We start from the raw sequence: 22,981 nt of genomic DNA, 5'->3' as shown, positions 1-22,981 counted from the left end.
GCTTCATTTTACGTGGAACCAAAAGCCAAGGGAAGGGATTGGAGTCCTTAAGAAAATAGACCGGGTTATGGGGAATGTTAGTTTCTTGGATGTGTTTCCTAATGCTCACGTGCTCTATCATCCTTATAGGGTGTCAGACCATACGCCGTGTATCCTTAATCTGGATCGAGTTTGCCGTCCAAAACCCAAACCGTTTAAGTTTGCTAATTTTATAGCAAACAAAGATGAGTTCAAAGCTTGTGTTGTTGCTGAATGGAGTAGAAGTATAGAGGGCATTCCGATGCTTTCTGTTGTAAAAAAGCTTCGAAATCTAAAATCCCCGTTAAGGAAGCTGCTCCATGATCAAGGTAATTTACACGCTAAAGTCAAGGATTTGAGGTTACAGCTGGATGATATTCATCGTCAAATAGATCTTAAGCCGTTTGATACTGTGCTTCGGGAAAATGAAACTGAGCTTATAAAAAAGTTCCATAGTGCGTCCTATGATGAGGAATGTTTCTTAAAACAAAAAGCTAAGCTGGAATGGCTAAGAGTGGGAGATGGTAACACATCCTTTTTCCACAATTTTGTTAAAAGTAGAAATGCCAGGAATAAAATCCACTTAATTCGAGATGCTAATGGTATTCAGCATGAAGGTGTGGATGTTGAGAAAGCGTTAGTTGAACATTATGCTAATTTTTTGGGTTATGAAGCTGAAGTGGAAAAGCTAAACATGGAGGGCCTTTTTGTGAACACCGTAAACCCGAGTCTTGCTGATCACATGATTCGGCCAGTTACACGTGAGGAAGTCAAGGCGGCTATGTTTAGTATTGCTGATAACAAGGCTCCGGGTCCTGATGGATATACTTCGGTATTTTTTAAGAAAGCTTGGGATGTAGTTGGTGATGAAGTGTCAACCACAATACTTCAATTTTTTGAGAATGGTAAACTGCTTCAGCAAGTTAACCATACTATAATTGCCTTGGTTCCCAAAGTTTCTACTCCCTCGTCGGTTTTGGAATATAGACCGATATCCTGCTGCAATGTCATTCTTAAATGCATAAGTAAAATCTTGTCGGAGAGAATTAAAGGTAGTTTGGGTAGCTTGGTTGACATCAGCCAATCGGCTTTTATTCCTGGCAGAAAAATCTCGGACAATATCCTTCTTACGCAGGAACTTATGCACAACTATCACTTACAGAAGGGAAAGCCGAGGTGTGCATTCAAAATGGATATCCAGAAAGCATATGACACTGTTAGCTGGACGTTTCTCAAATCCATTCTAACCGGTTTTGGATTCCATCCTAAAATGGTGGGATGGATTATGACGTGTGTCTCTACTGTGTCGTTCTCTTAGCATTAATGGGAATCTATGTGGTTACTTCAAAGGTAGGAGGGGGCTCAGACAGGGTGATCCTATATCCCCTTACTTGTTTACCTTAGTCATGGAGGTTCTTTCTTTATTATTACACAAGGCAGCCGATGATCATCCTGCTTTTCGTTACCATGATAAGTGTAAACTTCAGAAGATTATTAATGTATCCTTTGCTGATGACCTGTTTATTTTTGCTAATCCGGATATGGTGTCTATTCGTATTATGAGGGATGCTTTGGATCTTTTCACGAGAATTTCGGGTCTTAACCCGAACTTAGCGAAAAGCACGGTCTTCTTCAGTAATGTATCGCCTCAGATGAAGCAAGCTATTTGCTCTCTTCTTCCGTTTCAGGAGGGAGAGCTCCCTGTGAAGTACTTGGGAGTTCCGCTAATTTCGACCAAACTTTCGTTAAAGGATTGCAAAATTCTAGTGGATCGGGTTGACAAGAAAATTGATCATTGGTTGAACAAGTCGCTCTCTTTTGCAGGGAGGCTCCAATTAATTAATTCGGTTATCTCGGCTTTGCATGTATACTGGGCTTCAGTTTTTATGCTTCCGGTCCGTATAGTTGGAGACATTGAAAAGCGTATGCGTAATTTTCTTTGGAGTGGTGGGGTGGCTAAGCGTTCTAATCCGAAAGTTGCTTGGAAGAATGTTTGCCTTCCGAAATCTGAAGGCGGATTGGGTATTAGAAGAATTCATGACTCAAATAAAGCGCTTCTTACTAATCATGTGTGGAGTATTCTTATTATGCGGGATTCATTACGGGTAAAATGGGTTCATTCTTACAGGATCAAAGGGAGAAATTTTTGGGAGCTTCCTTTTCGTGGTAGTATGACATGGGGGTGGAGGAAAATATTATCTATCCGGTCTTCTATTCGTCCGTTTTTTTGGTTCTTGATTCGTGATGGTACGGAGGCTAATGCTTGGAATGACAATTGGTGCGCTCAGAGCCCTTTGCGGGATTTCATTACCCCTAGACGTATTCATGGGGCGGGGTTTAGCATGAGAACAACAGTGTCGGATCTCATTGATACTCATAATGGATGGAAATGGCCGGTTGCTTGGTTTGACCTTTATCCAGTTTTGATTACTTTGATGCCGCCGAGTATTGACCATAATGTTCCTGATAAGCTTGTTTGGAAGAATAGGCAAGGAAACATTTCGGATTTCAGTGCTAGAGAGGCCTGGGAGAGCATTCGGGTGCGTGGTGAGGAGGTGGATTGGGTTAACTTGGTTTGGTTCGGTCAGTGTATTCCGAGACATTCTTTCCACTTGTGGCTTGTTATTAAGAACAAGCTGAAAACGCAGGATCGAATGGGAGTTTGGGATGCCGGAAGTGCAACTAATTTAAATCTAATGTGCTGTCCTTTGTGCAAACAGGGTAAGGATTCTCGGGACCATTTATTTTTTCGATGCTCCTATGCCTTGCAAGTGTGGAATGGGGTGAAGGATATGGCCTATATGGATTCGGTTAATGAAGATTGGGATTCCATTTTTGCTTGGCTTTCTCAAAATGCTATTAATAAATCAGCGGAAAGCATTGTAAGTAAGTTGGTGGTTGCTGCCTCGTCTTATTTCATATGGCAAGAAAGAAACAACAGGCTGTTTTCTTCAACACAGCGAACTGCTATAGTGATTGCAAACATTATTCTCCATACGGTTCGACTAAAGCTGATGACATTCAAGGCTGGGAAAGGTCTGAAACACCCGTTGATGCTGGACAGATGGAAGTTCCAAGTGAAGGCTTTAAGTATTGATCCGGGCTAGAGTTCTTTTGATTAGTGTTTTTGCGAGTTGCCTATGTTTGGCTTCGGGTTGTTTTGTTTTTGGTTGGTGTGTGTTTTGGTTTTGTAGGTTGGTCGTTTTGTTTGTGGTTGTTTTGGTAGTGCTAGTCTTGGTATGCCAAGTCTAGCTCTAGTGTGCTACTTTTGGTACACTTGCGTGATTCTTTATTCTTTTTAATAAAATTCACCGGGGTAACCCTTTACCCAAAAAAAAAATATGGTTACTCTAAACTTATGATGAATTCCGATGGTTTCTTTTTCTTTAAGTTTGATTCGAAGGAGGGTATGGCCAAAGTGCTGGAAGGGGGCCCATGGTTAATCAGGAAAGTTCCTTTATTCTTGAATGTATGGTCGCCGTCTGTTAGTTTGAAGGAGGGTATCAAAACTGTCCCGGTGTGGGTAAAAATGTTTAATGTCCCTATTTCTGTCTACACAGATGATGGCTTGAGTCTATTAGCATCCAAGATAGGGAACCCAAAGAGACTTGATGGCTACACGGCTGATATGTGTGCGTATAGTTGGGGAAGGAGCAGTTTTGCTCGGGCATTAATTGAGATAGATGCGGATCATGAACTGAAAGATCATATTGTTGTAGCCATACCGAAGCTTGATGAAGATGGGTACATTACTGAAAAGGTGAAAATTGAATATGAATGGCAGCCACAACGTTGTTCGATTTGTTGTATTTTTGGCCATAATGACCAGACATGTGCCAAGAATGTCCAAAATAAAGAGAAACAAGTGGTTATTGATGAGGATGGCTTCACTGTGGACAAGAGGAAGGTGGCTCGTGGGGGTATGATGCACAAGAAGCAAAAGCCAAAGCAGAAATTCGTTTATAGACCTAAAGTGAACAAGTTTGGGCCGAGCACATCAGGCACGAAACAGGATAAGGAGGATGATACTAGGAATGAAAAGGTGCAAACCCAAAACCCTTTTGATGCTTTACATATGGATGATGGGGAGGCGGATGTCTGTATCACGCGAAAAGTTGGTGACGGAAAGTCGAGTGGGATAGAAAATAATGGAAAAGCTTCTCGAGTGGATGATGAGGTGGTGGAAACGGTTCCTACTGAAATGTCTGCTTTTATGCGATGCGAGCGGCAAACACAATCTGAGGGGGCAAGCACTCCCGGTCACAATGGTGTTAATGGATAGTATGGCTGCATGGAACATAAGGGGTTTGAACCGACCCCTGAAACAAAGTGAGGTTCGTCTTTTAGTGTCTGAAAATAAACTATCTGTTTGTGCCCTTCTTGAATCTCATGTGGATATTTCTAAGCTTGCTAAGGTGTGTAACAATGTTTTCCGGTCTTGGAATTGGACGTCGAATGGAGGATTATGTGATCGAGGTACGAGAATTATTTTGGGTTGGAATGCCGATGTGGTTGATATTATGATTTTAGCCCAATCGGACCAAGTCATCCATGCTCAGGTCTTCTCCAAAGCTGATAATCAATCTGTGTTTGTTTCGTTTGTTTATGCAAAGTGTAAGTATCAGGAGAGAAGGACGTTGTGGGATAACTTATGTAAACATAAGGGTTTTTGCTATGACAAGCCATGGGTCGTTATGGGCGATTTCAACTCTGCGTTACATATTGAGGATTCATTGAATGGTCCTTCCACTCTATCAATTGGTATGAGAGAGTTTAATGACTGTGTTCAATATGCGGAGTTAATGGATATTAAGGGTCATGGATTACACTACACATGGAACCAGAAACCTTTGAATGGTGTTGGGCTGCTTAAAAAGATTGATCGTGTGATGGGTAATATGAAGTTCTTGGAAATGTTCAAGGATGCGTATGTCTTATATCATCCTTTTCGGATTTCTGACCATACCCCGTGCATACTTAAGTTAGCTGCGTCGGTCAAGTTTCGTCCGAAACCGTTTAAGTTTGCTAATTTCATTACCTCCAAGCCGGAATTCAGGATATGCGTTGAAAAGGAATGGGTTAAGCGGGTGGATGGTTTCACTATGTTTGCGGTAACCCAGAAGCTTAGGAATCTGAAGCCGTATTTGCGTAAGCTTTTGTTTAATCAAGGGAATTTGCATGATAAAGTTGCTGGTTTGAGGAAGAAGCTTGATGATATTCAGATTCTGATTGATAACAATCCGTTAGATGCTAATCTTCGTAACATGGAGGCTCAATGTCTTAAAGAGTTTCAGATTGCAGCATATGATGAAGAATGCTTTCTTAAGCAAAAAGCTAAAGTGGAGTGGCTATGTGCTGGTGACTCAAACACTAAGTTCTTCCATAATAGTGTTAAATGCAGGAACGCTAGAAATAAAATTCAATCTATTAAAGATGTTAATGGGATTCGTTATGAAGGGGAAGGTATTATGGACGCTTTGGTAGCTCATTATGCTAAATTCTTGGGTACTGAGGATCGGGTTGCAGCTATTGACCTGGATGGCATTTGTGTCAATATGCTAAGTATTGATGGTGCAGCCAATACGGTTCGGCAAGTAACGCGAGAGGAGGTAAAAAATGCTATTATATTGGTTCGGCAAGTAACGCGAGAGGAGGTAAAAAATGCTATTTTTAATATTGGAGAGAACAAAGCCCCGGGCCCTGATGGGTATACATCGGCATTCTTTAAGTCTTCTTGGGATATTATGGGTGAAGAAGTGTCCTCTGCTGTGTTAGATTTTTTTAACAACGGAAAGCTGTTGAAACAATTAAATCATACGATTTTGGCTCTTGTTCCTAAGGTGGATACCCCGGATTCGGTGCTGGACTATCGTCCGATATCTTGTTGTAATGTTCTTTATAAGTGCATAAGCAAGATCATTACGGACAGAATCAAGGGTAGTTTGGAGAACTTGGTTAGTATTAACCAGTCTGCCTTTGTCCCTGGTAGAAAAATATCGGACAATATTTTATTAACTCAGGAGCTCATGCATAACTATCATCTGAATAAGGGGCCGGCTAGATGTGCTTTCAAGATTGATATTCAGAAAGCCTATGATACGGTTAACTGGGTTTTCTTAGAAAATGTGCTTAAGGCGTTTGGGTTTCATCATAAAATGGTTGCATGGATTATGGCATGTGTTACTACGACGTCGTTCTCGATCAGCATTAATGGGAACTTGCATGGTTATTTTAGAGGGAAACGGGGGTTAAGGCAGGGTGATCCTATGTCCCCATACCTGTTCACGTTGGTTATGGAAATCTTATCGTTGTTGCTCCAGCATGCGGCTGCGTCCGGTAATGGCTTCAAGTATCATGCTCAATGTGCTAAACAGAAAATAATTAACGTCTCCTTCGCTGATGACCTTTTTATTTTCGTTCATGGGGATGCGTTGTCCGTGGGGAAGGTTAAACAAGCTCTTGAGGAATTCACTAATGTTTCGGGTCTGGTGCCGAGTCCAGCTAAAAGTACGGTATATTTTTGCAATATCCCGCTTAATGTTCGACAGCAAATTCTCAGTTTGATGCCATTTCGGGAGGGTTCTCTTTCGGTTAGATACTTGGGGGTGCCGTTAATTTCAACAAAGCTGATATATAAAGATTGCAAACCCCTAGTTGATCGTATGGAAAAGAAGATTGATAGTTGGCTTAACAAATCTTTGTCCTTTGCGGGTAGGTTACAGCTTATTAACTCAGTGTTATCCTCCATGCATATTTATTGGGCGTCGGTCTTCATTATTCCGGCTCGAGTTATTCATGATCTTGAGAAGTATATGAGGAGATTCTTATGGAATGCGGGGTCTCAGGGTAGGGCGAAAGCCAAAGTGGCTTGGTCGGATGTTTGTTTGCCCAAGACGGAAGGTGGTCTTGGTATTAGGAGCATATTAGACGTCAATAAGGCTCTGATGACCAGCCATATTTGGAGCATTGTCACTCGAAGGAAGTCCCTGTGGGTTGACTGGATTTACGCTTATAAGTTGAAAGATCGCAGCTTTTGGGATGTCCAACCCCGTGGAAGTATTTTTTTTTTTTGGGTAGAGGGTTACCCCGGTAAATTTTATATCAACCAATAAAGCACAAAAGTGCAACTGAAATGTTACACACCCGCTAGCCTTGACAGACCAAGGCTAGGAAAATCCAAACAAAAAACACAACCAAGCACAGAAATCAACAACCATACAAACAACTAAACAAAACGGCCCAAACTCAAAGAATCTGCCTATACAATCCGCATCTATCCCGGATCGATGACCAAATTCCTATCCGGAATCTTCCACTTCTCAAGAAATTGTCTGCTCACAAAACCCATCTTGAACTTTAGAGTCATGAGACGCATACGAACAATGTTAATGATCTCCTCAGCCAGAATCTTCGCTGTGCGTTGGTTCCGAGAGAACAGCCTAGAATTCCTCTCTTGCCACACAAAATAGGTAGCCGCCGAAACCACCAACCTACTCGAAACGTTGGCCGGTTGCTGCATATTGGAGTTCACCTTCATCCATTGCATTATGACGGTCCAACAGCCTCTAACATCATCCATACCTGCCATATCCCTTACACTATCCCAAACCTCTGTAGAGTAGGAGCATTCAAAAAACAAATGGTCCCTCGAATCCTTATCATAGTTACACAAGGGGCAACACATGAGGTTCAAATTCGTAGCACTTCCCGCCTCCCAAATGGACAATCTATCTTGGGTTTTGAGTTTATTTCTAATGACCAGCCACAAGTTAAAAGAGTGACGCGGAATACACTGTTTAAACCAAACCATATTAAACCAATCAACAATATTCTCACGCTGCCTGAGATTATTCCATACCTCCCACGAAGAAAATCGAACCGGTTTACCTTCAATGTCAATCCAAACCAAACGATCAGGAGCTTCATGAAGGACCGGAACCTGAATATTGATTAAGACGGGAAACAAATCAAACCAAGCAATCGGCCACTTCCAATGTCCGCTAGAATCTATCAACTCTGCCACAGTAGATTGCAAATTAAAACCTGCATTTGCAATGTTTCTCGGACTAACATGAGCTCTGATTGGACAACTAGAACACCAAGTGTCACTCCAAACGTTCGTATTAGTACCATCACCAATAGACGTCCACATATAAGGCCGAAGCAAAGCACGTAATGCAAGTAATTTCCTCCAGCCCCATGTCATACTACCCCTACACGGAATCTCCCAAAAACTCCTGCCCTTTAGTTTGTAAATGTGAATCCATTGAACCCATAACGACTTCCTGTTGGTCAACACACTCCAAACATGAGACGAGATGAGCGCTTTGTTAGTATCCGCAATGCTTCGAACACCCAAACCACCCTCATTTTTTGGAAGACAAACAATTTTCCAAGCAACCTTAGGATTAACATACTGCTGATACTTACCAGTCCATAGGAAAGCACGCATACGTCTTTCAAGATCACTCACTAATTTAGCTGGTAAGAGAAAAACTGTAGCCCAATAGACATGCATAGCTGAGAGGACCGAATTAACCAGTTGCAACCGACCAGCAAACGACAAAGATCTCGTCATCCAGTTATCAATCTTCTTCTCCATTTTTTCAACAAGGATTTTACAATCCTTATAAGAAAGCCTGGACGAAATTAACGGAACCCCCAAATAACGAACAGGAAGCGTACCCTCTTTGAAAGGCATAATATGAAGAATACCTTGTTTAATCGACTGAGGAACATTCCCAAAATAAACCGTACTCTTCGGCATACTAGGGACAAGACCCGACATGTTTGTGAAATTCCTAAGAGCGTCTCTTAGCACCTTGACCGAAGCTAAGTCACCATTTGCAAACAAAAACAGATCATCCGCAAAAGAGACATTTATAATCTTCTGCTTTTTGCAATAAAGATGATATCTAAAGGCATTGCTTTTGTTGGCTGCATCTTTAAGAAGTAACGATAAGACCTCCATAACCAAAGTAAACAGATAAGGCGATATTGGGTCCCCCTGCCTCAATCCTCTTTTACCCTTGAAAAACCCATAAAGGTTACCATTAATGCTTAACGAATAAGACACCGTGGTTACACAAATCATGATCCAAGTCACCATTTTGTGATGAAATCCAAACGCACGAAGAATACTTTCCAAGAAAGACCAGCTAACCGTATCATAAGCTTTTTGTATGTCAATTTTAAACGCGCACCGTGAAGGCCCAATCCTTAGGTGGTAGTTATGCATCAGCTCTTGGGTCAGTAAAATATTGTCTGAGATCTTTCTTCCTGGCACAAATGCCGACTGGTTAATATCGACAAGGACATCCAAACTCCCTTTAATTCTGTCAGTCAAGATCTTGCTAATGCACTTATATATGACATTGCAGCACGAAATCGGCCGGTAATCAACCACCGAGTTAGGAGTGGCCACTTTTGGGACAAGAGCTATAATCGTATGATTAATTTGCTGCAAGAGTTTACCATTATCGAAGAAATCCCTGATAGCTTTTGTAATCTCACTTCCCACAATCTCCCAAGAATTTTTAAAGAAAGCCGAAGTGTACCCATCCGGCCCCGGAGCCTTGTTCTCACCAATAGAAAAAATTGCATTTTTTACCTCCTCTATAGAAACTGGACGCACCATATAGGTGGCCACGTTCGGATCCAAGACATTCGGGAAAGTAAAAGTATCAGGTAAAGGGACCACCTGATCTTGCACACCCAAAAACTGAGAATAGTGAGAAACCAGAACACCATACACGTCATCACCATGGAATCGATCACCAGTAGCGTCTTGAATGCTATGAATTTTCATGCAAGCATTTCTCATCTTGACACAATTATGGAAATACCTCGTGTTTGAATCACCCGCAGCCAACCACTCCGCTTTAGATTTCTGCTTTAAAAAACATTCCTCATCATACGAAGCAGCTTGGAATTCTTGAAGACATGAAGCTTCAGCTTCTCTAAGAGAAACATCCATCGGGCTGGCATCAATAGCCAACTGCAACTCGTCTAATTTTTTCCGAAGAAGGGAAACACGCTCATGAAGGTTACCTTGCAAGAACAGTAGCCGTCTAAGCGGAGATTTCAAAAGAGCAAGCTTCTTTACAACCGAATACATAGTAGCACCATGCACCGTTTTACCCCAAACTTTAGCCACACTATCCAAGAACCCATCTTTTTTAACCAGGAAATTTGCAAATTTAAACGGTTTGGGCCTATTATTTTTTATGACCTGAATGTTCACAATACATGGAGTATGGTCCGATATCCGAAACGGGTGGAAGAGAACAAAAGCATCCGGATAAGAATCTAGAAAATGAATGTTGCCCATGACTCTATCAATCTTCTTTAGAATACCCACACCAGTTTTCGGTTTTTGATTCCAAGTATACTGCATACCGTGGCTTTTAATGTCTATCAACTCATTATGCTGGACACATTGAAAAAACTCGCTCATACCAATCGACATATTAGACGACCCAACCAGACAATCATCCTGAGACAGAGCCGAGTTGAAGTCACCTAGCACAACCCAAGGCCTATTGGCCACAAATAACTTGTGCCTATTCAGATTATCCCAAAGAACCCTCCGAAGCTGGTACTTATTCTCCGCGTAAATAAATGAACAAAACATAACTTTGCCATCTGATTTAGAGCGAATAAGAACATGAATTACCTGATCCGTTTGATCAATAACCACGAGGTCCACAACATTTCTATCCCAACCCACAATAATCCTAGTGCCACGATCACAACAAGCACTATTCGAAGTCCAATCCCATGAGCGAAACACATTTTTACAGACCCTATCCAGATTAGCAGGAGACACGTGCGATTCCAATATAGAACAAACTTTTAAACGCCTTTCAGACATAAGCATCCGAACCTCTCTTTGTTTCAGGGGAAGGTTCAATCCCCTTATGTTCCAAACAGCCAAACTATCCATTAACACCAGTAAACCCGGGAGTGCTTGCCCCCTCAGAAGTTCTTCCATGCATATCAGCAGACATATAATCAGATATTTCCGTGTGAAGTTGCTCCATGGCCTCATCACTCTTTTTCCTACTTTCACTCGGACCCGACTTATTAGCCTCGTTATCATCCTTTAATCCCTCTCCATCTCCATCCATATCTAACACCTGAAACGCGTTAGCTACTTTCACCGTTGGCTGCCCTCCATTAGCAACTTGATCATCCTTTTTCGTACCAGAAGAACTAGCACCAGATTTACTCAACTTTGGTCTATATATTACCCTAGGCTTTTGCTTTTTCTGAGGAAAAGATTGTCTCGCCATACGCCTCCTATCCGTAACAAAACCCTCATCATCCACAACCACCTGTTTAGCTTTACCTTTATCCCCTTTATTACATGCAGCCGTATCATGACCAAACAAGCAACAAGTAGCACAACGTAATGGTTTCCATTCATATTCTACTTTCACACGTTCCATAATATAACCCTCTTCATCCATTTTAGGGATAGCAATAGTGATATTGTCTTTAAGCTCTTTCTCTGCATTGACCTCAATCAAAGCCCGGGCATAACTACTCCTACCCCAGAAATCAGCACACATATCCGCCGTATACGAGTCAAGACTTTTTGGAACCCCTAACTTAGAAGCCAGTAAACTTAACCCATCGTCGGTGTATACCAATATTGGCACATTGTGCATTTTAACCCAAATAGGAACAGATTTAATACCCTCTTTTTTTAGACTGACCTTCGGAGACCAAATATTAAAAAATAACGGCATTTTCCTTATCAACCATGGCCCGCCTTCAAGAACTTTCATGAGCCCCTCTTTAGAATCAAACTTGAAGAAAAAGAACCCATTAGTGTTCATCATGAGTTTAGAGAACCCATACTTAGCCCAGACGTTTTTCGCATAATATTCGACTACAGGAAAAGGCAAACGATTCCCTAGGAAATAGCCATACAGAACATTATCAAACTTGTCTTGAACTTTTTTAACAACCTCTCTAGGGATTACCACATCAGCGTCTTCACGTGTCTCCACCGGCTCCAACAGACGGAAATTAACCTCCTTTTTGGTCCGTAAATTAGATTGAAGCTTTTCAGCATACGAGAACCGCATCGAGCTATCCTGATCATCATCCGCTTTAGGGGCAGTACTATCCAAATCATTCAGGTCTCCGTTTGTATCAGACAACCCACTAGTCCCTTGAACAGGCACAGTTACCTTCTCTAATTCATCAATGATATTGATAACTTTCGGACTCTGCTGACCAACACCCCGTCTCGGCAACAACGGGTTACCATCAATGCTCACCGGCTTAGAGAACATGGGAGGTTTGTTGCGCAAATCCTGAACACCCCCTGGTTTCGAACTAATGAATATATCCCCATACATCTTTTCCGAAAAAGATTGAAACCCTAGACTCTCCAAACTGGTATCTCGACTATCACTATCGCTAACAAAAGATAATGGCGGCTTACCCCTATCATCCTTTGGCATATTGACCGATTTCAAACGTTCATCCTGGACAGATACGTTTCTTGAACTCATAGTAGAAAGATCAGCTAACCATGCAAACGAAAACAAACATGCAACAAAAAAAGACCACGGCGACTAAAAGCAACAGAAACCCTAATCAAAAAAGAAACGAAAACCCTAATCTCAAAATCAAAAGACTAGAAACCAAGGTAAAATCTAGTAACCTTACTCAGAAGGCACGATAAAACCTCAATCCCTAACCCAGATCAGTCGAAATTAAAGTTGAAAATCAAGAACTAGGGTTTCACAGGAGGAGTCGCCCAAATCGCCAGAGAGAGAAGCCATTGCATGCAGCAGAGAGTCAACAACTACCCCGTGGAAGTATTAGCTGGGGATGGAGGAAAATGTTAGCCATTCGAGGCATTGTTCGGCCGTTCATTTGGAAGGAGGTTAGGAGTGGGCTTCAAACTAATGTGTGGACTAATATACAAATGAACAAGAAATGTTCGACCAAACTAATGTCATAACCCTAATTCTCTCTCACTAGCATGGCGATTTCTTTCTTCCTGGCTCCCAAGATCTTTTCGTGATTGAACGTATAACAGTCTGTGATTAGTTGTTGATTTTCAATCGTCTATAACGAATCTAGTTAGCATTCTTCATGAATGTATAACAGTCTGTGATTAGTGGTTGATTTTCAATCTTCTATAACGAACTAGTTAGCGTTCTTGAGTCGATTTCTTCTAGGGTTTGCTTTGATCTTTGCCGCCGCCTACTTCCTTCGTTCATGGGATAGGTTCTGCTAGTTTTAGGGTTTCTTTTTTTCGTTGTGTTCTGCGTTCTTTGGTTATCAGGTCGGCTAGGGTTTCTGTGCATGGTTATTTGCTGTTTGGTTTAAGGAGAGAGTTGTCGTTTTGCTGCATGGATGTGTTAAAGTCTTCTGCTGAGGTTGCTACGGGTGATCGTGGTAAACCTCCTTTACAAGTAAAGGGTATTGCTAGCCGCATAGTGAATATCGATGGTAATCCGCTGCTTCCTCGACGTGGTATTGTTACTGAACCTAAAAAGATTAATATTATTGATGAGCTCTCGAAGATTACTACTCCGGTTTCACTGGATGAGGATCGATCGGACTTTGTTGCTTCGGGTAGTGGGAAAGACGATCAGGCTGTCAATATGGGGGATAAGGTTGACAATGGTAGTACTTCCAGACCTAGAACATATGCGGATTCACTCCGTGTTAATAATTCAGTGAAGCTGAATTTTCGTTCTCTCACGAGTGAAAAGGTGCATGAGGGTTGTGATGTTGTTCTGTCAAGAGAATCTGTCCGAGTAGCTCGAGATAAAATGGCAAACACGCTTTATGGATATTTTCTGGGTGATCGTGTAGCGTTTCCAGTAGTCGATTATTATGTACGTAACAATTGGAAGAAATATGGTATTATAAAGTCGATGATGAACGATAATGGGTTTTTCTTCTTCAAGTTTTCAGACGAGGCCGGGATGTTGAATGTTTTGAAGGGGGGGCCATGGATTATCCGGTCACAACCGTTATGTCTAAATGTTTGGAGTCCGACGACTAAGCTGGAAAAAAAGGGGGTCAAAACGGTGCAGATATGGGTAAAGATTCATGATGTCCCGATTGCCGCTTACACGGAGGATGGCCTTAGTCTGATTGCAACTACAATAGGTGTGCCGAAAGCTTTGGATTCGTATACGTCAGCAATGTGCATGGATATGTGGGGACGTAGCAGTTACGCGAGAGCTTTAATCGAAGTGTCGGCTGACAAGCAACTAAGGGAGGAGATATCATTAGCGATACCTGAACCTGAGGGGGAGGGGTTTATTAAGGAATCGATGTCAGTGGAATACGAGTGGAACCCGTTACGTTGTACTCATTGTAGTGTATTCGGTCATTCTGATGAGCAATGTCCTTGCCAGCCTAAGATACAGGCTAACGTCCGTAATGATGTAAAAACAGGCAAGAAGCCGGTGGTGGACGCTGAGGGGTACACTGGAGTTTACGGAAAGAAAGCTGCTAAAAAGACTAGCTTCCCGATTAACAAGCCAAAGCCGAAGTTTGAGTACAGACCTGTGGTAGCAAAAAAGAATCAAGAGACGAGTAGTGGTTCGCGTAATCAGAGTACTCAGAGCTTTCATTCGGCTAACCCGTTTGATGCTCTTAATGATCCAACTGCTAATGAGGTGGATGAGAGAAACAACTCGGGTGATACTAGTGAAAATGTGCAGGACGAGGTGGAGGATGAGGTCTTTACCAATGCGGATGTTTACGATATGGATGAATATTTGAGGCATGGTACTTCTAAAACTGATCATAATAAAGGGGCAAGCACTCCTTCATCGCTAGTTATTAATGGTTAACATCGCTTCATGGAATATTCGGGGTTTGAACCGCCCCATTAAGCAAGCGGAGGTTCGTCAAGCTATTAAAGATTTTAAACTTAGTCTGTGTGCTGTTCTTGAAACTCATGTTGACCCGTGCAATTTATCTAATATATGTAAGTCGGTGTTTCGGTCGTGGAATTGGTCTTCTAATGGGGCTCGTTGCAATAAAGGTACAAGAATTATTGTTGGCTGGAATCCCTGTATCTTTGATGTTATGGTTTTATCTCAGACGGATCAGGTCATGCACTTGCAATTGATTCTTAAGCAGGAGAAAAAATGGTGTTTTGTTCGATTATTTATGCGGCGAACTATTATATTTCTCGTAGAGATCTTTGGAGCCAGCTCTCGGTTCATAAAGCGTTTGTTCGTGACGCTCCTTGGTTCATGCTTGGTGATTTCAACTCGGCTTTAAATCTTGAGGATAAGTCTATGGGTTGTTCGGCTGTTTCGGCTAGTATGCGGGAGTTTCAGGCTTGTGTAGCCGATATAGAGGTGCTTGATGTGAATCGTTCGGGCTGCCATTTTACTTGGAGCCAAAAACCGAGAAAAGGGATTGGATTAATGAAGAAAATCGATAGAATCTTGGGGAATTCGCAGTTTATTGCTTTGTTTCCGAATGCGGTAGCGTTGTTTCAACCGGCTAGGTTATCTGACCACTGTGTTTGTGTGTTGAAAATTCAGGAAGCTGGGAATCTGAAGCACAAGTCATTTAAATTTGCTAATTTTTTGGTTCATAAACCGGAATTTTTAGACATTGTGAAGCGTATATGGGATTCGAGTGTTGATGGTGTATTTCAGTTTTCTGTTGTGAAGAAGCTAAGAATGTTAAAGACTCCTCTCAGAGCCTTGCTTTTTCAGCAAGGAAATTTGCATCAGAAAGTTCAGGATTTGCGTGACAAGTTGGATGGGATTCAGATTAGTATTGATAAGGATCCGTCTTCTGCGTTACTTCGTGAAGATGAAGTTAACATCCGCCGTGCTTATCAGGAAGCTTTGCTAGATGAAGAGCGGTTTTTGAAACAAAAGTCGAAAGTGGATTGGTTAGCGGCTGGGGATATGAATTCCGCGTTTTTTCACTCATCCCTTAAAAATAGAGTGCATCATAGCCGCATCAATGTGATTCGGGATACTAGTGGCAAGGTGTATGAAGATGATTTGGTTCACTTAGCGTTTGTTAATCACTATGAACAATTTTTGGGTGGTACAAGGGAATCGTCTCTTATGCCAGCTCCAGATCTGTTTTCGAAATCGTTGGATTTGAATGCAGCGGCTCATATGGTTCGTCCGGTTTCTTCTGAAGAGGTCAAGAATGCCATGTTTTCGATGGGTTCTGACAAAGCTCCGGGTCCTGATGGTTTTACTGCGGGTTTCTTTAAGGGTGCCTGGCCGGTTGTGGGTAGTGAAGTTACCAAGGCTGTTCTTGATTTTTTCACTCACGGTAAGCTTCTTCGGGAATTAAACCACACTCTTATTGTGCTTCTTCCGAAATCTTCTTCTCCGAGTATGGTTACTGATTATCGGCCTATCGCGTGTTGTAATGTCTTATATAAATGCATTAGCAAGATTGTTGCTGATAGAATTAAAGTGGTTTTGGATGACATTGTTAGTATTAACCAGTCAGCCTTTGTGCCCGGGCGAAAAATCTCGGATAACATTTTGCTTACCCAAGAGTTAATGCATAATTATCATCGTAATATCGGCCCTCCGAAATGTGCTTTTAAAGTTGATATCCAGAAGGCTTATGACACTGTTGATTGGAAGTTTCTCAAGAGTATTTTGCTAGGTTTCGGGTTTCATCAAACCATGGTTCATTGGATTATGCTTTGTGTCTCCACTACCACGTTCTCGATGTGTGTTAATGGGGAAGTTCATGGGTATTTCAAGGGTAGTCGTGGGCTGAGGCAAGGTGACCCGATTTCTCCTTATTTATTCACTCTTGTCATGGAGATTCTTACAGCCATATTGCAGCATTCGGTTAGGATTGACTCGTCTTTCAAATTCCGTAACAGGTGTGAACGTCAGCAAATTATAAACCTGTGTTTTGCGGATGACTTGTTTATCTTCTCGAAAGGTGAGATTGCTTCGGCTAGGTGTATTATGAAGTCTCTTGAGGCTTTTGCTAATTTGTCCGGTTTGTTTCCAAGCGTTCAAAAGAGTACTGTTTATTTCTCGAATGTTCCATCTTATGTGAAGAACGCTATTCTGAATATTATGCCTTTCAAAGAAGGCTCTTTGCCGGTGAAATATTTGGGCGTGCCCCTTATATCCTCGCGGCTCCTTTACAAAGATTGTCATATCTTGGTGGAGAAGCTGGAAAATCGTATTATGCATTGGAGGAATAAGTTACTTTCTTTTGCAGGAAGGCTGCAGCTCATTACATCTGTTTTGTCTTCGCTTCATATTTACTGGTCTTCTGTTTTCTTGCTGCCAAAGCGAGTGATTGTTAATTTGGAGGCTTTGCTGCGGAATTTTCTATGGTCTCATGATAATGCTTTTCAAAAGGGCCGCGCGAAAGTTTCTTGGAAAACAGTTTGTGTTCCTAAACTTGAAGGTGGGTTAGGGATTCGTCGGATTGGTGATGTAAATATTGCTCTTATGACTGCTCATATTTGGAGTATCATTACGAACCGGAGATCTCTATGGGTTGAGTGGGTTCATGCGTATCGGCTAAGGGGTAAAAGCTTTTGGGCTTGCAAGGTGCCGTCGGCTTGCTGTTGGTCTTGGCGAAAAATCCTTCAGCTTCGTCCTTTGTTGAGAAGCTTCATTTGGTCCGAAATTGGAAACGGCTTACATACTTCAGCATGGTTTGATAATTGGAGCGAGTTAGGGCCTCTAGAGCAGTTTTTCTCGCCTCGTCTCATTGCTAATGCGGGTTTTCACATGAACTCTAATGTGTCCGAAGTCTATTCTGATAATGTTTGGAGATGGCCTGTTGCGTGGAGGGAGGTTTGTCCGGCTCTAAATCAGATTGATCGGTTGTCTTTGGATCCGAACAAATCTGATAAAATTTGGTGGCGGCATGGTGATGATAATCTTGATTTCTCGTCTTCTCGAGTTTGGGATTCGATTAGGCATCGCGAAGAGCCAGTAAATTGGTGTAGTATTGTGTGGTTTAGTCAATGCATCCCGCGTCATGCTTTCTTAATGTGGCTGATCATGAAGCGAAAACTGCTTACTCAAGATAAAATATTGAGCTGGGATTTTTCGCGAAGAAAGAACATGAACATGATGTGTTGTTTACTATGTTACGCGAACCATGATTCTCATCATCACTTGTTTTTTGAATGTAAGTTTTCGGCCCAAGTGTGGAGTATGGTTAGAACTAAAGTTGGCATGGATCTAGTTCAGCCGAAGTGGGAAGAAGTTGTCAAATGGTTGCGTGAGCGTGACAAGTCAAAAGCAGTTAACGACTATGTTGCGAGACTGTTAGTGGCGGCTAGTGCTTATTTCATTTGGCAGGAGCGTAATGCTAGGATTTTTAAGAATCAATTGCGGCCTCCGGAAGCTATAAGTGAACTAATTACTCAACAAGTGCGGTATAAACTAATGGGAGCGAAGCTGAAAGATTGTGCCAATGTTCGAAGGTTGCTAGGGAATTGGGAGATAAAGAGCGCCGATATGCAGGACGATGGCAGCTGATTAGAGGACAGTAGTTGTGTTTGTTTCGCTAGATAGTGATAGTCTAGTGGTTTTGTTTGTGGTTTAGCTCTCTTTGAGTTGTTTGTTTCATGGTTTTGCTTTCATAGGGCATGTCCTATGATTGAACTAGTGTAGGCCCTCTACACTACTTGTTTTTTATGTTTGTGAATATATAAAATCACCGGGGTAACCCTTTACCCAAAAAAAACTAATGTGTGGACTGATAATTGGTGCCACCTTAGTCCCCTTAGCTCATTTATAACTCCTAGACGCATCGCTCATGCGGGGTTTTCTATGTCTTCTTCCGTAGCGGATCTGATTGATGTTAATGGGCAATGGAAGTGGCCGATAGCTTGGTATGATCTCTATCCGGTATTAATTGACTTGGATGTTCCCCAGTTGAGCCATAACATGCAAGATCGTACAATTTGGAAAGACTTGGAGGGTAAGCGTTGTTATTTTCGGTCATTGGAGGTTTGGAATGTGGTTAGATATCGTGAGAGCCTTGTGCCGTGGGTTAATGGAGTTTGGTTTTCCCAATGTATCCCAAGACACTCGTTTCACTTATGGTTGGTGATCAAGAATAAGCTTAAAACTCAAGACAGGTTGGCTGTGTGGGAAGTAGGAAGTGCAACTAACTTTAACCTCATGTGTTGCCCCTTGTGCAGAAATAATCGTGATTCTAGAGACCATTTGTTCTTTCGATGTTCGTTTTCCTCAAAGGTATGGAAGGATGTTAAGCTGATGGTGTCTTTGGATCAGGTTGATGATTCTTGGCAATCCATTATGGATTGGATGTTTCTTCATGCTTCGTCGAAGAAGGTAGATCATATTGTTAGCAAGTTGGTCATTGCGGCGACTACATACTTTATATGGCTTGAGAGGAACAATTGTTTGTTTTCAAATAATCAGGCTAAAGTTGAGTCGGTGGTTGGGAGGATCAAGAAAATGGTCAGGTTACGTCTTATGGGGTTCGACTTTAAAGGTGATTCCAAAGTTGACAGGATGTTAAAGAATTGGGAGATCGCTAGAAGTGAACAGGAGGATGACCCGGGTTAGAGGCTAGCTCTTGGTTTGTCGGCTCTCGAGTGTGTGACTCGTGGCTTTGTGTGTTTTTTGGGCTTTTGTTTGTCGTTTGGACTTTGTGACTTGTTGGGGTTGTGTTTTTTCTTGGTTTGTTTCCTAGGCTTCGGTTTGTGGAGCCTAGTTGGTATGTCATTCTGGCATACCCTTGTACTTATTTGAGTTATTTATAAAATTCACCTGGGGTAACCCTTTACCCAAAAAAAAAATGGAATGAGGGCCATGCTATATATAGTTTTCACAAAACCGTTAAGATCATTTCTTGGAGAAGAGGGAAGGATCTAGGCCTTACAAGTGTTAGAGAATGATTGGGGGACTTGTTCTCCACACAAACCAGCCCATAGCATGAAAAACCATGGATCAAAACCATTGGAACAAGTGGGAATGACCAGATTCGATGTTTCTGTAATTCTAATGTGCTGGGCACTGCTTACGGACCGTAAGCAAAGGTCCATACGAACCGTAAAGGACCTGTAGACCAGCAACTTTCAAAAATGTCAGATTTAGCCCCTGAAGCCCCGAACTTAGTTTTCGATGCATTTTTGACACGTTTAATCCCCGTAACCCCATTTCAAAGCTCTAAAATGAAGTTAAAGTATAGGGAACTTAAAATGTGCTCAAAAATATCTCGGATGTCGGCTCGTTTGGTCGTACGGTTGCGTTGTTCGGTTAATTACGACAGAAGATTCTTTGAAGGGTGTTAATTCAGATTCTGATTGTGTTGGGGCTACGTAAGATTAGGGTTGGCTGATTCACCTTTGGCGGATTAAGGTTTATTGACGGCACTAATTCAGGGTTTGCGAATTAGGGTTGGCGGCTAATCATTCATCCAATATCGGAATTCTGATTGTTTCGGTAGTTGATTTTGATCGATTTTTGGGTGACGGCTGCTAGGGTTTGATCGATAATCCTAGTTGTGTTCGGCTAGGGTTATATTCAGCTGATATTCCTTGGCTGTATCTCTAGTGACGGCTGCTAGGGTTTGCCAACTTTGGGATGGATGATGTTAGTGGTTCTGGTGGAAAACAACAGGATCTTCATGCGACACCGAGGGCAACGTTTGAAGAAATTGCAGCAAGGTTTAAAATCATAGACGATCTCTCGGCTCAAACTGAACCTCGTAATGTTAACATAATTGATGAATTGGTTAAGAATTCAGTTCCAATTGAAGCTGAAAACCTGCGGTCAGCAACTAGGGTTTCTGATTGGGAAGGGATTAAGCAAGCTACCAAGAGATATGCGCAAAGATTGGAATTCAATGCGGCTGCTTTGGCAGGTCATGGGAATTTGCAACCTTCAGCGACGACGGAACCGGTATCATTTGCAAATGCAGTAAAGAACTCGAAGGAGAAGGTGCCGGTGAACTTTAGGGAGATGGAGTCTTCTGAGGTTGTCGATGGAGCTGATGTTGTTATTCCGTTGGCTTCGGTTAAGCAAGTCACGGACAGGTATGCAAACACTCTCTATGGGTATTTCTTGGGTAAACAGCTAGCGTTTCCGGTGGTGGATTACTTTGCTAAGAACAATTGGGTTAAGTATGGTCTGGATAGATTGATGATGAATGCAAATGGCTTCTTCTTCTTTAAGTTTAAAACTAAGGAAGGGATGGATAAAATGTTAGAGGATGGTCCATGGATGATAAGAAATGTTCCGATTATCTTGAAGATGTGGTCGGCCTCTATCAAACTAGAAAAAGAGGATCTTAAAGCTATTCCGGTGTGGGTAAAGATGCACGATGTGCCGCTAACAGCTTATACCGAGGATGGTCTTAGTTTGATTGCATCAAAGATAGGGGTGCCTAAGATGTTGGATACGTATACTGCTACGATGTGTGCTGAATCTTGGGGAAGAAGTAGTTACGCTAGAGCTCTTATTGAAGTGCAGGCGGGGGCTGAATTAAAAAGAAGTGTCACTGTTGCCATTCCATCTTTAGATGGTAATGGTTATTCTAAGGTGGAAGTCAAAATTGAATATGATTGGGAGCCTTTAAGGTGTTCGTATTGCTGCGTTTTTGGTCATGATGATAGTTCGTGCCCAAAGAACCCTCAGGTTGTTCCGAATGGGGATTATGGAAAAAAGGGTGATGATTTTCAGGTTGTGGGTGCTAAAAAGAAGAAAGCTACTACTCAAGGGCTTCACATAAAAAATCAAAAACCTAAGGTAGTCTATCGTCCGGTTGTCAAACCTAAACCGAATTCGGCTGTGAAAATTTCGAATCAGGTTTCAACGTCGAACCCCTTTGATAGTCTTAAAGATGACGATGGTAATGGTACCATGGTGGGTCGAGTGGCTGGTAATCAGGGAGGTACCACCGTGGGTCGGGTTGAGAAGAAACCTTCGCGGGACGAGCAAGAATCGGATGAGGAGGAGGTCGAAGAAGTCTACAACGAAACTAGTGCATTTATGACATCGGGTACTCATCCTTTTTCTTCAAAAGCAGGGGCAAGCACCTCTTCTTCCAAGTTCTCGAATGGATAGATTGTCTGCTTTTCGTCTGAAGGGGCTGCGGTTTTGTGGCCACTTTATCTTTGATGATGGTGGTTGACATTATGTGTTTGTGTTTTGCATTGTTTGTCTACTAGATGTCGAGTCATGATGTATAGTAGACTAGGTTTTTGGGGTTTTATAGGTCTTTGGTTTTGTTTTGTTTTACATATATGGGGCATGTCCTGTATATGAACTAGTGTGGAACACATCCTCACTACTTGTACTTCATTGCGGTTGCATTTTAATAGAATCACTGGGGTAACCCTTTACCCAAAAAAAAAAAAAAAAAAAAAGTCGTAACGAACGCAAAAACGATCCAAATTAAGCGACGAATGAAATTTTATCATGCCAAACACTAAAATAAGATATTTTAATGCTTACATAAATTTTTGGATGTCCAGATGTATTCAGAACGTAAGATATGCGCGAAAATGCAAACTTATGCACTTTTGATGCTTTTAGTCCCTGAATAAGCATAAAGATTATTTTAGCACACCGAACCCCTCAAAGCCTATTTCTAAGCTATGTAAAGGATATTTAGGGTGTGTTTAACTTATGATCAAGTTCCGGATTGTTCATTACAGTACAAATCGGCATACTTTCACAGTTTGTCGAATTTAGTCCCTGTAAGCGAATAAACTTGATTTCGGCATACCAAACCATCCAAAACTTATTTCTAAGTTATGTAAAGGTTATTTAAGGTATGGTAAGCCTATTTCACTATTCCGGAGTGTTTGTTGCATTAAACTGGTTATATTTACGCATCTGATCGCGTATAACCTTCAAGAAAGCAATTTAAAGCCCGAAATCGAACAAGAATTGATATGTGCAAATGATACACATATTTTCACAAATCCCAAGTAACAAAATTTCATTGGTTTGGTATTTGTTTG

General features: G+C 41.8%; 2 protein-coding genes across 2 annotated transcripts; both read left to right on the top strand.

Moving 5' to 3' along the window:
* Positions 1-3,379: 3,379 nt before the first annotated feature.
* Positions 3,380-4,300, top strand: LOC110914558. Its single transcript, XM_022159346.1, has one exon. The coding sequence runs from the start codon at positions 3,380-3,382 to the stop codon at positions 4,298-4,300; it is 921 nt and encodes a 306-aa protein (XP_022015038.1).
* A 14,512-nt stretch (positions 4,301-18,812) lies between these two features.
* Positions 18,813-19,577, top strand: LOC110914557. The gene has a single exon (XM_022159345.1). The coding sequence runs from the start codon at positions 18,813-18,815 to the stop codon at positions 19,575-19,577; it is 765 nt and encodes a 254-aa protein (XP_022015037.1).
* The last annotated feature ends 3,404 nt before the right edge of the window (positions 19,578-22,981 follow it).

Source organism: Helianthus annuus, chromosome 15, assembly GCF_002127325.2.
Source record: "Helianthus annuus cultivar XRQ/B chromosome 15, HanXRQr2.0-SUNRISE, whole genome shotgun sequence".
In the NCBI taxonomy this organism is placed as follows: Eukaryota; Viridiplantae; Streptophyta; class Magnoliopsida; order Asterales; family Asteraceae; genus Helianthus; species Helianthus annuus.
This window is presented reverse-complemented; position numbering and strand designations above follow the sequence as displayed.